A 17,443-nucleotide genomic window follows, 5' to 3' on the forward strand; every position below is an offset into this window, starting at 1 on the left:
GCGATGCTGTACTGGATTATAAATCACACAAAGCTATTTTTTTGGCTGTGCCTTAGAAACGCTGCCCAATTAATTTGGAAGAGGAAAAACGATAAAATCACTGATTTTATCCGGGACAAATGATTTTTTATGATCCTAAATTGACAGCAAATAGAACTTCGAAGAAGTGGCGGGAATTCTTGACCAATACTTAATTAAAACAACATTTCCACTTCTACTACGTTTATAAAATGGCGATTTTTTCTCTATTTATTGAGCGATGTACTGAAGTTTTTATAAATACTCAATTCAGGTATTTTTTCCAGTATCAACTTCAAGTCATAAGATAAATATGATTTTAGACCAAAGAGAATTCAATAAAAAACCGACTTAGGAAATAATATCTCTAATATCTCTGACACACTCGGTAGTATACTAAAGCTATAAATGTCAGCTCTTTATAGATTTGATGAGAGTCGGTACGTTCCGTTTTAAAGGCTTTTCTCCCTTCATTTTCACTAAACTCTTGACGTGTAAAAAATACTTCGTAGTGCGTAAATGAATCGATGGTGATCGACATACTTTTGGCGGCGTAGTCGATGCTCGAACATCGCGGCAAAGCAGAGTTCTTGAAAAAAAAAGTTCTGATCAGATTACAAATCCAGCTGTAAACCAAAATGAAAAGGTTCTTCGGAACAGCCTCCATTATCCGTGACCAAGTAATGACCTGTTACAATAAGTGACTTAAACTGGAATGAAACAAGTCCAATAAAAACCACCTTTTGTGAAAGCAAAAACCAAAACGACAAAATAAATAAAGAATTTCAAAACGTGGCTTGAGAAACACACGCCCTTGAAAGCCTTTTAAAGTAGCTTAATGAAGATATAAGTGGAAAATGGTTTGTTTTGTTAATGATGTACTCGATTCAGTATTACTGACTCATTAATCTAACATGATTGACATGTTTTATTTGAGGTAAACTGGGTCAGTAGCCAGCGATTATCTAGGAAGATTATTTGGTCAAATTTTCGACCAACGGTAAGACAAAGTAATAATGAGCTTTGTCTGAACGAGGACGACATTAATTTGATTTTCTTTTCCATGGAAGTGATTTGTACGTGCTATTTTGACGAGTCTCGTTTCTTTAAATCAGATCACTTTACGCTTCAGGAAAAGCTTCAGAATCTTCTTGAGCCGAAATACCGCGTAATTTACGTTGCTACTTAATTTAGACATTAAGTTTCACGTTTTTTTTTTCCTGTTCCCCACAAACGGCAAACATGACCACGTTTTTATCGTTTTACTGTATTTTTATTTTACCTTACACCCTTCTCATCAAAGACAAGTATTTATGTTTATCTATAACCTAGATATTTGATTCCTTTTTACTAAATTCAAAGATATTTTCAGCGGTCGGCTGACGATTCACGTTTGGCGTAAACAGTGATTCTTATAAGCTATTTTATTTCCCCATCACGTGTGCCTTATAACCGTCCAATTCCTTGCGCGCGCAATGCATTGTTTGCAAAAGATTCTGACACCAACTGTTATTGAAATAGAAGAGATAGCTAGCTAAAAACTAGTGTGAGCTGCGTCGGTGTTTCTAATGAAACAATACTGATAAAAGGGTAAATTTTCCACCGTGAAAAGATGAAAAAACTTACTGACATTTCCGACGAAGGACTAACGGCTAGCGAAACGTCAGTAAGTTTTTTCATCTTTTCACGGTGTAAAATTTACCCTTTTATCATCATTGTTGTTAATATAGAGAATTTCTTTCAGCCGACAAAAGTTACACTTTTCGAAAATTTCTGGTTACGTTTTACGGGTGCTCGGTTTCTCACTCTAGGGGTCTCAGGTTCGATTCCTGGACTCGGCATCACATGCGAGTAGAGTTTCGTTAAGTTTCTCTTTTGATTCGATGGTTTTAGTTTCAATTAATCGTTTAGCTGTATTCAACCCTTCAGCGCCAAGTCTAGTTGGACATAATGCTTATAAACCGTAACTATTGTGATTTTAATGTGTCAACCATTTTAACAGTAGGTTTTGTCATACTGTCAAGCTCCCAGCACGAACACGGTTGTGACACGGCAAGGCACACCAGACCAATCACATTGCACGAGAAATTACTCTCCATCCAATCAACTACCCGCGTAAAAAGGCATAAACAGGGCGCGGACACGGTCACGAAAAGGTCACCGTACTGTCAGAACAATCACATTGCGCGAGAAAAATAATTAGCCAATTTAATTCTAGAAAATTACAGTCACGGCACGTCACGCTTACGGTAATGAGATTTTCACAGTCATGCGATATCTTTCGTCGCCGTATGGTGCAACGGTGCTTATGATATTTATATACTTACTAAAAATACTCGATCGGCAATAGCGACCTTCGACTACTGACTTTTTCTTCTATTTTGCACTTAATTTTCTTAAGGAACACTAGCTAGTAGCCATATAATTGGGTTATATCAGCCGCTATATCACGTGACTGTTAATGTAGATAGCGACAGGTGTTATGTCACGCGTTCGTGTTTGGTTAATTGATTCAGCAAATTTTTTATTTTCGTAAGACTAGCACTTTAGCTAGCTTATTATTTTTAAGTCATTATTTTTCGCGCGTCTGAGAGGGCAGAGGGAGTTGAGGTGGGGATGGGGTTGGGTTGGGTTGGGTTTTGGGTGGGGGAGGGGGAGGGGGTGGTGACATTACATCTTTTCCTGTTAATAAACCCTCCTAAACCTAAAAATATACGGGGGAAAAAATTGCTAAATATCGATACAAAATCAAACAACCTTGAAAAAAAAAAAAAAAAAAAAAAAAAAACAAAAAACAATACAGAAATAACATATTTTATTAAAGTATGACAACCCAGAATTACTGGAATTATTTACCAGCTATTTTTAGTCTAAATTTCGTTGGACAATAATTGATCGCTATGTCCGACGCACATACACGAAGATTTCAAACAAACCGTTACATAATACTTACTTATTCATAAAGATTACCTGATTCCCCCCAAAAACACTATTTTTTAAATATAATCCAACCTTTCTAGGCGTTGCTTAAAATATTGACTGATGACCCTCCCCTCTGAAGCCACAGCCCTCTCCCTAATCAAAGACAATTATTTATCAAAAATTATTTATTTCAGTTGTTTTCATAGCTCAACGATCTCAGTGCTAGTGCTTCCCCATATAAAAAGAAGCAAGTAAGATAGAACAGAGAGAGAGGGGGGGGGGGGTGTAGGGGGACGGTAGGGGAGGGTGGGATTGAAATAAAAAATTCAAATAAGCAATAATGTAAAAGAAAAGAAAAAAATAAATAAAGAACAAAAACAAAAACAAACAAACAAAAAGAAAAACAAAAAAACAAAAAAAACAAAACAAAAAAAACAAAAATCAAAAAAAACGAAAAATAAGAAAAAAATAGATAAAAATAAAATAAAATAAAATAAAATAAAATAAAATAAAATGACATGAAACGAAATGAAATGAAATGAAATGAAATGAAATGAAATGAAATGAAATGAAATGAAATGAAATGAAATGAAATGAAATGAAATGAAATGAAATGAATGAAATGAAATGAAATGAAATGAAATGAAATGAAATGAAATGAAATGAAATGAAATGAAATGAAATGAAATGAAATGAAATGAAATGAAATGAAATGAAATGAAATGAAATGAAATGAAATGAAATGAAATGAAATGAAATGAAATGAATGAAATGAAATGAAATGAAATGAAATGAAATGAAATGAAATGAAATGAAATGAAATGAAATGAAATGAAATGAAATGAAATGAAATGAAATGAAATGAATGAAATGAAATGAAATGAAATGAAATGAAATGAAATGAAATGAAATGAAATGAAATGAAATGAAATGAAATGAAATGAAATGAAATGAAATGAAATGAAATGAAATGAAATGAAATGAAATGAAATGAAATGAAATGAAATGAAATGAAATGAAATGAAATGAAATGAAATGAAATGAAATGAAATGAAATGAAATGAAATGAAATGAAATGAAATGAAATGAAATGAAATGAAATGAAATGAAATGAAATGAAATGAAATGAAATGAAATGAAATGAAATAAAATAAATAAAATAAATGAATAAAAAAAAAAATCTTCCAGCTCTTGAGGCTTCACATGCAAGACCCTTAATAGGGTTCATTTATCATTGTAGCTTTTGTAATCAGCTTTTGCTTTATCTTGGTGGGGAGTCTACTTGGAAGCGTCAATGATATCACTTGAAGGCATACTTGTCAATCCTCACGCTACAATGATAAACATATCAGCGTGGGCGCGTGCTACTTGTGCATATAAATGGGGAATTATCTAACAAACGAGCTTTATTTCTGGAAACTCTGCTTCCAGTTAATAATTTTCTAATTCGACAGCTGAAAAAAATTGATAGTCAGGTTGAGAAAATACTAAATATACTTTTAAACACTGAACAGAATGCTTGAGGAAAAAAAAAAAAAAAAACGATATAGCGTTAGAAAAATTAATGGATGGATGGAAAGACATAAAAAATATAAAGAAAAACATTTCAAGGCGAAAAATGATTAAGTACGTGTTTTTTTATTTTGAATTAAAAGTTAATATCAAGTAAAACAAAAAAAAGTTTTTTAAGAAAATCACTTGTATGTGAAAAGTGTAAAAGGAGGAATAAACAGAGTAAAAGACAGATCAACGCGGACAGACAGACAGACAGGCAGGCAGACAAATAAAAGGAGGAATAAACAGAGGAACAGATAGATCAACACGGACAGGCACACATGCAGACAGGCAGACAGACAAATAAAAGGAGGAATAAACAAAGGAACAGACAGGTCAACGCGGACAGACAGACAAAAAAGCGAGCCAACCTAAAACGAAATACTCCATCAGACGGATAGCCTCATGGCCAGAACTACATGAATAGTCCCCTTGAGCCCCCATCTTGAAAGGTAGCTTTGTGCGTGTGCATCGACGCGAGCCGAACGGTGAGCTCGCAATAATACAGACATGTGAAATTGTCCAAGGTGTTAAAAAAGAGGTCTTTATCATTGCAAAATTCGTCTCGCTTCGATGCAAAGGCACGACTACCTCTCTAGATGGCGCAGGTAACTGTGAAGGGGACTGTCATGACAGAAGGAAAGACGGACGAATTTGAAATAAATTGACTCGCCAGTTACGAGACAAACTAAGAAGAAAACTTAAATACCTTGCCGAAACAAGTTCGTACGCGGGTAATATAGATATGCAAAAACAAGAATAAAAAATCCCAATATTTGTGCGCACTGAATTTTTATATGTGAATTTATGTCGTCAATTCTGAATGGTGACCGTGTATCGTGACCGTGTATCGTGACCGTGTATCGTGACCGTGTATCGTGACCGAGTATTGTGACCGTGTGCGTGACAGTGTGCGTGACCGTGTGCTGAGACCATATGCCATGACCGTGTACCTTTACCATGTGCGCTGACCGTGTGTCGTGGCCGGGTACAGTGACCGCGTACCGTGACCGTGTGTCGTGGCCGTGTACCGTGACCGTGTGCCGTGACCGTGTGTCGTGACGGTGTGTCGTGGCCATGTACCGTGACCGTGTACCGTGACCGTGTGCCGTGACCGTGTGTCGTGACGGTGTGTCGTGGCCATGTACCGTGACCGTGTACCGTGACCGCGTACCGTGACCGTGTGTCGTGGCCGTGTACCGTGACCGTGTGCCGTGACCGTGTGTCGTGACGGTGTGTCGTGGCCATGTACCGTGACCGTGTACCGTGACCGTGTGCCTTGACCGTGTGAAGTGCCGTACCCTTTCATAGCTGTATGAAATTTATACGAATCACTTTTTTTCTGATTCAAATGACCCCATAAGCTTAGGCGTGATGTTTACCCATTCAGACCCTGTGTTATTCTCTAAAAAATAAGATTCTTTGTTTCAGTTGTATCCACATTCATGTGTCTTTTCATGTACGACTGTTAAACAAAGCGCAAATGATGATATTTTTAGGAATGACACGTCATTTGAATTGGGAGAACTTAATTTTGCCCAAGCTAAATTAAAGGGTCTATAATGATATTTTGCCCAATCTATCCATGGTTGAAACATAACTTGAAGCATTTTCGACTCCTCCACACCAGTCTGGCTGGTGGCAACGAATGTTTATTTACATTTTTGACAATTCTTCACAACAACCGAATGTTTTAACTTTGTTTTTAGACAGTCTTTACCTTTTTTCATGTAGAGCAGCCTAGACTTTTCTCAAGTATGCAATCGTTTTTAGAAAATGAGTCAATGCATAATTTCTGCAAGAGATAAGGCCCCTGGTTATGATTGACTTGTTTGCGTTTCGCGCTAGAAATGCCGTCTATTTTGACGGATTGGCATGGCGCTATAACTTATTCACCGACTCTTCGAAAAATTTGGCGCGAAGCAGAAATTAAGTCTTCACTCCCCCAATCAAATAATGAAAAGCGTAAGGGAAGTCTTCAGGTAAGTCTTAAGGCAGCCTCTCTAATTCGTTTGCTGAAAGAAAGCTTTCTACCAAAACAGATTTATTAAATCTAGAGCGCGCCAGACGATCGCTAAAATCTTAGACCTGCTAATGGAACAGATATGCCATGTTGCCAAATTACCCTTTTGGCGTCAACAAACAATATTCATTTTTTTGTATTGGTGCCATTTAGATTGCCGTCTTAACTAATCACAATCTATAATTCCTTTATAGCACTTTCTTATTTCTCACTTAGGACAATTGCTTTTTTCTTAGACTTGCCGTCGTTCGTTAAAAAGATTTGTGCTTTCATTCGTTATTATAGTATCTTTAAGAACTGAATCGATTCTTTGATATAGAGAGCACATTATGTTTCTTATCGATGTAGTGGATCAAAGAGTAAAGTGGGAATCAATATCCTGTTCAGGAATTTATTCGAAGAATATCCGTCTGGGCCCGTTTGTACGAAGGGTAAATCTATCCGATGAGTAAATCCTTATCCAGTGAATAAGATAGCGTCAGATAGCGCTATCCACCCTTCGTATGATCGTACCCAGGAAAAAGGGATGGTTAGATATGATGGCCGGCTCAATGTAGTTTTGACACGGTTAGACACGACAAAGAGGAGAGCGCGATCGAGAGAGAAAGAGAAAAGACAAGAAAAGGGAGGGAGAAACGTGCATAAAAGCATACAAACGGAGAAAGCATCAGCCAGAACAAAGCATCTTAAAAACTGTCAACATCTCAGGGTGTAAAAGTAAATAAAGATAAGTATCCAGAAAAAAACAGGAAATTTGTGGCCCACGTGTATGTTAAAATTCCTTGCTTTGCGAGGTGTCAGAGAAGAAAGTGAAAATTGAATTCAAAGATTGTATTTTACCCAGGCACATTTTACCTCAGGTTTTAGTTCGTTTATCAAAATGAATTTTTTGTCTCGGTCCAATAGACCAAATTCAAAACTCGCACCGATGTGAGGCTTAAGTTGTGAACAAAGGAATCTGGCGTGATTCGTGACTTTTGAATCACGCCAGATTACTTGGAGTCACGCCAGATCCCTTTGTTCACAACTTAAGCCTCACACCGGTGCGAGTTTTGAATTTGGTCTATCAAGTATCATTAATGAGTGTTTTGCAATCTTTACTTTAAAAGCTAATGAATGAACTGTCCATAATCTTCCACCTGCAGATTATATTATGCAAATGAGCCATTAGCTGCATTGTTGGCTAGACAAGAGGTCCATAGTTTGATCCTCAGTGATCTCACATGCCAGTTCATAGGAGCAAGTGTGGCTTGGTTGGTTAGTGTGCTGCCTGCTAAGCAAAAGGTCCATAGTTTGATCCTCAGTGATCTCACATGCCAGTTCATAGGAGCAAGTGTGGCTTGGTTGGTTAGTGTGCTGCCTGCTAAGCAAAAGGTCCATAGTTTGATCCTCAGTGATCTCACACACTTGTTTAAAGGAGCAAGTGTGCCTTGGTTAGATTGTGTGCATAAGATAAAACACTTTCCCGAACCATTTGTTATAAACCATTCCCAGTTTGTTTGGGCTGCCTGTGGTTGAATGAAAACAAGGAAACCCGAAAATAGAATATCGTATACTAACGTCTGGACTTTTTTAAGCTAGTTCATTGCATGTAGTGTCCGGCTTCAATCTATCTAGTGTCACGCAACCTTATCTCTATGGCCGGCGACTAAAGTAGAGAAAAGTTTTATTCAAAGTAAGCGGCTTCTCTTGATATATGTAAATAGTTACGTTTCTGCCTTTGACCATCGTTGGTGCGCACCTATCCTAGTGTGAGCGGTGACTCTTTGAATAAAATATTTAACCTGTAAATACCTATCACACTTTGAAAAACTGTCTCACTTTGCAGCAAGGCACAAGTTCTACACAACGGAACCAGATTTAGAGGGGAGGGGTGGGGTTACCCGGTACCCACCCCCTCTGAAAGTAAAACCCTGGTTTTTGTCCTCAAATATCTCCAAAGCTAATAGTCAAACCACAGAAATGAATGCACTATCTGTTTTCATGTGCCCTGAATAAAGTATTTGTGCATAGCAATAGTCACAACGGACACTCAGTATTGATCATTTCAACTGGTCTGAGCAGAAAGGGGGTACTACCTTGCACTTAAAGCAATAACATCTGGAACCTATTTTGTATAATAACATACAGAAATTAATGTACTGTCTGTTTTAATGTGTCATAAACGACGTATTTGTGCATAGCAATAGTCACAACGGACACTCATTATTGATCGTTTCAACAGGTCTGTAAGGAGAAATGGGTACTACCCGCACTTAAAAAATCAATATTACTTTGCCATGTTTAACCGTGTGAAAAAATTAACAAAAATTTTCGACAAACAGTTTTGTGGAGTGGATAGTTTGTATTTTATTTTTTATGACGCTAGGTGAAAGGCAAGAATAAGCTAGAGGACTGAAATACATTCTGTATTACCAACTATTCCAAATTCTGCACATTGTATTGTGGTGTGCGTATTTGATTACAGAGTAGTCTCCATAACTTTTTTTCAATATCTCATTTCGATCGTTCAAAGACCCTGGAACATTCATTAAGCCATTACAATAAAGCACGCGCGTTATATTTCCAGGCAATTGCGGACAAGTCCAGATGTCGATGTTTACGCCTTCTGCGTCTCTACTTGAAAGCCCCAGCTTTGCCATGTCGATGGGTAGATACCAGTGCCCAGGCCCGAGGATTTCTGCCTCCGGATAGAAAAGGACCGGTAATTTGACCTTGAGAGCTTTTTCAAACATTGGAAACTGTTCAGGTGTAATGCAAACATCAATATCGTGCTCCCAGGGAATTGGCATTTGACGGCCTCGTTGGATAGCTAAAAGGATCACCCATGGTTAACCACCATAATGTGCACGTTCGATGACGCCGCAAACGACGCAAACTGGACAAGTTTGGAGCACATTTCACGCGTCACGTTTGGATGCTGTGCGCACCAAAGGCCGTTACTTGAAAGATAATATATAACCAAACATGCCGAAAGCAATGTAGCTACTGTTAATGACGAAAGCCACAAACGCTTTGTTTTTAGATGTCTAAGTGCAATCCATAAAGCAATGAAAGGAAGCAATCCTAAAAATAATATGCTAAGTCCATGAATCCCTATTCCGTATTTTCCATGTAAACCACGATGGATTAAAACAGGAATCGCTATACACGAGCATCCAAAACATGCAAACACCAGTTTGTGTTTCCGGTAATTCTGTACTGCTTTCATCCACATTCTAAAAGAAAACGAATACTGATAAGAAACCTGAAGCATCACTGGGTAACACACCTCATGTAACTTGCCTTGCAATAACTTGAGCAATCAGCCAATCAAGACACGGATTTGTACGTATCGCGAAGTTCTTGAAGTTTTTGAGGTCTCTGGTCTGGGTTGACACTTCAGGTTCATGTCATACTTTATGAACTGTTATAATGCAGCATAAAAACACATCAGCATAAAAATAAATAAGTAGTATCAATGTACAATCTTAAAAAAATGCATATTTATGTCATTTATCGAATCAATAGTTTAAATAAAATATAAATATAAATATTCTAATATTTAACAAATAAAACAGCTCAGTTTTCCGTGTTCCGTTCAGTAATAAAGCAAGCAGGAAGTACACGTGTGACTTTAATAAAAAGGGTTTTGATTTACTTTTTATTTACTTGTACATATGCACAAAAGGGTCAAAGTTATGCAAGCCAAAGTATATATATACACTCAATTGAAGAATCGTTGTCGGGTTCCGAAACAAAGAACATAGAAGCTGAGACCGAAATGGCACATGGGAAGTACGTTAATTAGATGCATGCTGTGACCGGCGACCCGTGGCATCATCCACTGTTTTTAATACGCGTTTGGCATTCTAAACCGACTGCATGGATGGCGCAAATGAATAAATTAAAATTTAATTATATGTCATTTCCCATGTGCCATTTCGGTCTCAGCTTTTATGTTCTATGTTTCTGAACCCGACAACGATTCTTCAGTTGAGCGTATATACACTTATTTCAATAAAGTTAGTCACCTGAAAAGCTATAAAGCTGAGGCCGACAAGGATTATGGGTAGATTCATTTTACACGTTCAACCGCTTCATAACTGTTCATGGACTTGCTCATCTTTTACCGGTTATAGTCTCACCTCTTCTGAGCATCATCGAGCTGTAGTTTGTATTAAAAAAGCTTTGTATGTACATGCTTTTTCGATATGAAAAGTTTCCCATGATGCTCAGTGATCTCAACTTTCTAGGTTTTTGGCGACTAACTTTATTGAAATAAGTGTATATGTATACTTGATTGCAGAAAGGTTGTAGTATACGTTTATACACATATTTTAATGAGATGAAATATATCAAATGGGATGCAGAATTTAAAACATGCGTAAATACGATTGCTTAGCCACAACATTTTGTGGAATAAATTTTTTAACTTGAGTTTGTGTAATACTTATGTTTCTGATACAAAAGAAGATAAATAAGCAGGCCCGTAGCTAGGATTTTTGTTGGGGGGGTGCTAATTTACAAAAAGTGGACCAACCATATACTATATTTTTTTAAAGTCCCATAGGACGCATAGGAATAGATAAATTATTAAAGTAAAATTGATTTTTTTTACTTAGTTTTACGTGAAAATATCATACCAGCCAAAATCTCACTTGCTTAAAAAGCGGACCTTTAGCTCGCGTGGGGGGTGGGGGGTGGGGGGGGGGTGCGAACGCACCCCCTGCACCCCCCCTAGCTACGGGCCTGATAAGATCAAATAAGTTACTTTTTAAGTTTTGCATCTCATTTGATACAGTGGAACCCCGTTCATAAGGACACCGTTGGGACGGACAAAACTGTCCTTATTAACAGGGTGTCCCTATTATATTAACCGAGGTGTCAGAAAAACAGCTGAAAACACATTTTAAACCATTATTTTTTACTGTACTGTAAAGCATGAACTACAATGGTCAATATAACAGCCTAAACGGGAACAAAAAAATGCATTACTGTACAAGAACTACATTTGCATATACTGCATTGTATTGTACAATTTCATTTAAAGACGTTTGTGAGATTTGTTTGTTGACTGCTTTCTTTTTACTCTTGCAGCACACTTGCAGCTACAATAGTTCAATACAACAGCCTAAACTTAAACAAAAAGTACATTACTGTACAAGCACGACATCATCAGTTCTGTACTATACTGTACTGTGCTGTATAATTTCATTTAAAGAAATCTCTGTGAGTTTTGTTTGAACAGAGTTCAAAATATTCCGATTGAACCAAACTAACTGAACTTCTCTTAAGATCCTGCTAAGGTTGTTTAACACTACTGCAATGATCAGTTTGTGGTCCGTTGATACGCAAAAACTGACAATATATTCAGTATTATGCTCATTATATCAATAAAAAAGTACAGTAAAGACGTCTTCAAATTTCAAGTGTCCTTAATGTGGGGTTGATTATGTATGGAACTGTCATTCAGGTCCTAGAAATGTGTCCTTTGTACTTATTAACGGGCGTCCTTATAAAGCGGGTTAATTTAACAGAAAATGTATGGAGCTTTCGTTGGGTATTTGAAACCGGTCCTTAATAACGAGGTGTTCTTATTAAGCGGGTGTCCTTAGAGCGGGGTTCCACTGTATTTTGCATCTCATTAGATATCTGTTACGAATTAAATTCTATCACGCAATTATGTCACGCATTTTCAAGGCATTAGAAGGAGGGAAATTCGATTGAAATAATACGTTTTGACTTAGTAAATGTTTGTTAACTTTATTTTGATTGTTATTGTTATTAAAATATTGAAGTGGCTGCAATATGAACATGATTCAGCCCTCGTGGTTTGGCCGCCATGTTTTTAGGTCCATACAACTTAATTATGAGCATCGGTGAGCATCATCAATCGCTCGTATCTCCGTATCTGAAGCTTCTTTTAGCTAGTACTTTGGCTGAGATATGAAGTTTTCGTTGCTCTTTTGGTCTATAGAAGTTTTGTTGTATATAAGCCTTGGGAAGATTTTAGATTATGTAGGTGAAAGCCAAGAATATTCAAAAGCTTCAGTTATATTCTTATAGAGACATATAACATAGTTAGACCCTGGTCCTAGTTAGCCCAGTGTACCCTGTACCAGGGTCTCGTTTGATAGTTGAAGAACACTTTGGGTGTCAGAAATTGTGTTTTTGTAGGGTTTATTCTGTTCGAAAATCTGTGTTCACTGCCCGGTGTATAATAAGTGGAAGGTCACGCAACTTCAGCCGCCAAAATTCACAGCGTTTGGTATTCGAATTGAATTTAAGCCATCAGTTTAAAATAGCAAAATACTAAATGAAAACGATTCAGAATTACTTACCTACGGTACGTGGCCCATGCGGTGGCCCATAACTGTCCACGTTGGGAAATCGTAAGGTCAAATCAGGCCACGTAAATGTCTCTAGTTTCCAGTCCCGTATAGCGGTGTTACGCGCGGCCATTAGGTTTGTTATTCCTTAACTGGGGTACCTGCTTTTTCTTTGCCCGTTTAAAAGACTGGTGTCTAAATAAAAGTTTTCCCGCCAAGCGAATCGAGTTCTACTGTTTTTGACGTTTATTTTGGTACCAAACTTCATATATTTTGTACTATTTTGATTATAATTTGTTATACACCTTGTTGCTGAAATACAGACGTAACTTCGCATAATCTGAACGGTAAGTGCCTGTTATTTAAGTATATTTTTTGTCTTTATTTTGTGCATTATTCAAAGAAATAAAACCATAGAACCACGGAGCGTTCTTTTGTGTTCGATTCCATCAGGTTGAATCTTTACAATTATTAAATGTAATTGACGAAAAGTTGTCACAAAATTCATGTATTTCAGATCGTGTATCTCCTTCTATATAAGCTTATATGGGCTCTGCGAAACGAAGAGCAAGTCGACGAAAAAGCAAAACATCTCAGAAACTTCGGTTCCCAATTGGAGAATTTGCCCAAAGGAAACAGGATCTAAAAGAAAATTACTTATCAAAATCAAAGGAATTAGCTGCTCTCAGAAAAAAACTAAATCGTATAAAGGAAAAGGTAAGGCTTAAGTTTAATTCAAAGCAGCATGTTGATATTGAAATATAACAATCTGTATCCTAGATAGAGCCAAATAAATAGCTTTTAAGGAGTCCAGAGTTCATTATTTATAAACAAGTGTTTAAAACAAATTAATTTTAAGTTTATATCTTGAGGAATGGGGCCGTAAAAGTTTACATTTTGTAATTGGAATAGATAAAAGGCCTCAATACAGAAATCGAAGGAGAAGGAAGGAAGACCTCAGCGCCAGTATTTGCAGTATCTGAAAGTACTGCTTTTGCTAGGAAGAAGAACCCTACAGAGTTGTCACCAGAAGGAAAGATTCTTAATATCCCCCAGAGAAGCAAGAACAGAAGGCAGTTGGAGACATTATTGGCATCAGTTGAGATCCATGGAGGAACACAAGAGCACAGGCATCCTGCACTGGATGGAATGTTCTCCAGTCTTGATAAATATTGCAATGTTGAAGGTTTTAAGCTGTATATAGGTAGTTCAAAGAAATTAAGAAATGCAAGCATTGATCTTGCAAATGATGCAGGAAAAAGTTTTGAAAAAAGCCAAGACAACATCATTCGTTCATTTTCCCTTCTTTATGCTGGTGGGCTAGTAAGTAAGAGGAAATATGAGCAAGCAAGATCTGCTCTAGGCACTCAATCTATAGGCAGTAAAACTTCTAAGGGATATCTTAGTAGGAAAAGGTTAGGGTATGGTGGGGGAATACATATACCAAGAATTCTTTCCTACAAAGATCTAATGTCTAAGGTAAACAGTATTGACATTGGGGAACTCATATCAATAAGAGAAACACTGTGCTCTGATTTGCCAGCTGAACAAAGAGTAGATGGCGTATACAGGAATTTGGAGAACATGCTAATTTGTCTTGCAGAATTTTATCTACAGGTAGACCCTTACAGGAAAGAAGAAGATAGACTTAGATGGTTTGGTGGAAAAAAGGGTGAATTTAAAGTTGCTTTGGGTGGTGATGGGGCACCATTTGGGAAATATGATGAGTCAATGTCTTGGCTTGTGAGTTTTCTGAATGCTGGTCCCAGAATGGCTAGTCCTAATGATAATTTTCTTTTATTTGGGGCTAACTGTAAGGAAACCCATGCTGTTGTGACAAAATTTACAAGGCTGATAACACAGCAGTGTGCTGCAATAGAACTTAAGACATTTACAGTATGTGATCTACAAGTTAAGTTTACTTTTGAATTGATTCCTTCTGATATGAAATTTCTTGCATTTTTGAATGGAGAACTATCTAATTCTGCTACTTATTTTTCAAGTTTTGCTAATGTCTGTTTAAGTGATATTGATTGTTTACAGGGAACATTTGGTACCACATCAGATTGTAAGTGGAAGCCCTGGGAATACAATGAAAGAGTGAAAGTGGCACAAAAGGTAACTGAATATAAAGAAAATTTACCAAATAAATTGGCTTCTTCGACAAAAAGATCAAGAGTCACAAAGTTTATTGCGAACCAAAGGTCTAGGCAAGAATTTAAACCACTTATTGGCAATCTGTGTGACAACGAGGTTTTAGAACCTTTGCACCTGAAGAACAATGCTGTTCAAAAGCTTCATGGTAAGTTGTTAGATTTGGCCCTTAGTACCAGTAATCTCCCACCAGCAATTTCTTCCCTGTCAGAGATACCCCAGAGTCCCATTAGGAGATATATTGAGGCAATGGAGGTGGAAGTCAAGGCGACAAGGCTGAAAAAACAGCTGGTTAAGTGGCTGATTGAGGAAAGAACAAAGGACAAGGAATTTTCTTACCGGTTTACTGGTAAGGATTCAAGACTAATATTGCATGGCTTCATGTATTTAGTTAATGCTTTAAGAGGTAACAGCACAAATCCAGTATTACTAACAAAGCTTCTTGTCATTGTATTTATTGCTATTAATTTAAGAGATTCTGCAGCACTTTTTTCTATGTATCATTTTTCAAACCAGAAGCTTCAGCAACTACATAAATGTACACATGACTACTTTATTGCCATTGTTCTTTTTGGTGATGTACCTTCCCCCAGTGAGTGGAGTATAGGTAAGTTAGTTGCTACCCATACACAGTGGATGTTTGAAAGGTATGGTGTTGGTCTTGGCATTAACACTATGCAGGGAAGGGAAGCAAAACATGTTCAAATTGCAAGTTATGCAAAGCACAGTCACTTTAAAAACAGATGGTTTTTAGTATTCAGACATGATTTTATCAGTAAAATTTGGTTACCATTACTACAACCATCACTCTTAAATTATCAACAGAGACAAGAGAGTCTGGTTCCTGACAGAGTAAGTCAGGAAAATTCTCTCAGTTGCCACTGTGGATTTCTTAAACAGGAGTCTAGGGAGAAGTGCTTTTACTGTGATCACGAAATAATGATAGAAATTGTCAAATCTGTGGAAAACTGTAAACTTACTTCAAGGTTAGCTCATATTTTAAGATAAAGGTAAGTGAGTTTTATTACTTCTAGACTATGCTCTATAAGAATAAATCACGAATTGATGATTTGGAATATAGATATATATCTTTTATAGCTGCATAATTAAATATTTACAGTGTAGATGTTTTATCAATAATCAAATAATTATTATTTTACTGTAAAAGGTTACTCTAATACTTTATAGAATGGTTTTACTTAACCCGTGAAACAAAAAATGCTTATAAATATGTAATAATCAAAATATCACAAGAGAAAACAATGGAAGTAAGATCTTTTAACCTCTATAAGTCTACTAACTACTTCACAGGTTAAGTAAAACCACTCTTTGTGTATATATCTGCATACATATAGAGGATATTACATAGCCGCTTGGAGATAGGAATTTTATCTTCTCGTGTTCAATTTAGATATCTCACGAGTGAGCGTGAGCCCAGATCTTTTCAACACTCGAAGATAAAATTCCTATCTCCAAGCGGCCATGTAATATTCTGTTTATCATATAATAATCAATGAAGTATGTTTTGGCTTTTTCAGGCAATTCTTTCCATGTATTTTTGATTAGCCATCGCAATGGTGTTATTTTCACATGTGAAAATAACATGTTATTTTCACGTGTGAAGATATCAATTTTTCGAAATAGAGAAAAATAGATATTTCATTGGTAATTATATAATAAAAAGGTATAATATACATGATAGGATTCAAGAATTATGTCAAGTATCAAAAAATATTGATCCATAATAAGTAAATGTTGTTATATAAATATAGTCATTTTTTAATTATTTATTATGTAAAAAATAGCATCAAGGCTATTTCAACAGGTCAAAGTAGAATCCTTTTGCCATTATGAAAGTTAAACTATATGTAAAGCGAAATCATTGTGTCTAATCATCAGCAATAAAATCACATGTAGGCTATATGATAAGCTTACATAATTATCAACAATCAAGCAATAAAAATGTCATGAACTAGAATATAATAAAGTTGTACTTTAGTTATCCACAAGTGTAAAATAGTCAAAAGAGCTAGTGTCTATTAAAATCAATTAAAAAACGTTTTGAAATTTTACAAGACTATACATTATTTGATGTTATGTGCAGGGGAAATCCATGACTATTCCAAACTCCATAGAAGAAATCAAAGCTCAGCACTTCTTTTTTATCATCATATAACATACCAAACTGCTTATCTTCATCTATAATTGCCTCGATCCGCTTCTTATCCTTGGTTACCTTTCGAAGAAAACTTTCACTGGGTATATCAGAGTCCATTAACTTTGAAAACAAGGACCTCACTCGAGCTAGAGATATGAAAGCCATCACATATTTTTTAGACTTTTTTGATTTAGTCTCTCCGGTAAACAGTCCAAAATTTGTTCTTGAAACAATCTCCCTAACAATTTCAAATAGCTCCCTTGGCAAATTAACTTCCAGCAAGACCTTCCATGGATTTTTTAC

General features: G+C 36.4%; 2 protein-coding genes across 3 annotated transcripts; one reads left to right on the top strand and one right to left on the bottom strand.

Moving 5' to 3' along the window:
- Positions 1–8,650: 8,650 nt before the first annotated feature.
- Positions 8,651–9,770, bottom strand: LOC116289848 (uncharacterized). The gene is given in 3 exon segments (XM_089034397.1): positions 8,651–9,336; positions 9,338–9,364; positions 9,366–9,770. Coding segments are annotated over 3 exon segments (804 nt in total). The 5' UTR covers positions 9,735–9,770; the 3' UTR covers positions 8,651–8,928.
- Positions 9,771–12,883: 3,113 nt separating this feature from the next.
- LOC148909224 (uncharacterized) lies at positions 12,884–16,557 on the top strand. Of its 2 annotated transcripts, XM_089034394.1 has the most exons (3): positions 12,884–13,175; positions 13,346–13,545; positions 13,741–16,557. In XM_089034394.1, exons 2-3 carry the CDS (start codon positions 13,375–13,377, stop codon positions 15,988–15,990), a joined length of 2,421 nt encoding a protein of 806 aa, XP_088890520.1. In that variant the 5' UTR covers positions 12,884–13,175; positions 13,346–13,374; the 3' UTR covers positions 15,991–16,557. The 2 variants fall into 2 exon arrangements, with proteins under 2 accessions (XP_088890520.1, XP_088890522.1); XM_089034396.1 differs by lacking the exon at positions 12,884–13,175 and having other exon boundaries at positions 13,184–13,545.
- Positions 16,558–17,443: the final 886 nt, after the last annotated feature.

The sequence above is a fragment of the Actinia tenebrosa genome, unplaced genomic scaffold (genome assembly GCF_029948245.1).
Source record: "Actinia tenebrosa isolate PJP-AT-01 unplaced genomic scaffold, QUT_ActTen_1.0 PGA_scaffold2__45_contigs__length_23673736, whole genome shotgun sequence".
Taxonomy (NCBI): Eukaryota; Metazoa; Cnidaria; class Anthozoa; order Actiniaria; family Actiniidae; genus Actinia; species Actinia tenebrosa.

Bases quoted from the DNA above. Each gene is read 5' to 3' on its own strand.
- LOC148909224 (XM_089034394.1), top strand. From the start codon at position 13,375: ATGGGCTCTGCGAAACGAAGAGCAAGTCGACGAAAAAGCAAAACATCT. The intron at 13,546-13,740 runs GTAAGGCTTAAG...TAATTGGAATAG, and splicing joins TAAATCGTATAAAGGAAAAG to ATAAAAGGCCTCAATACAGA.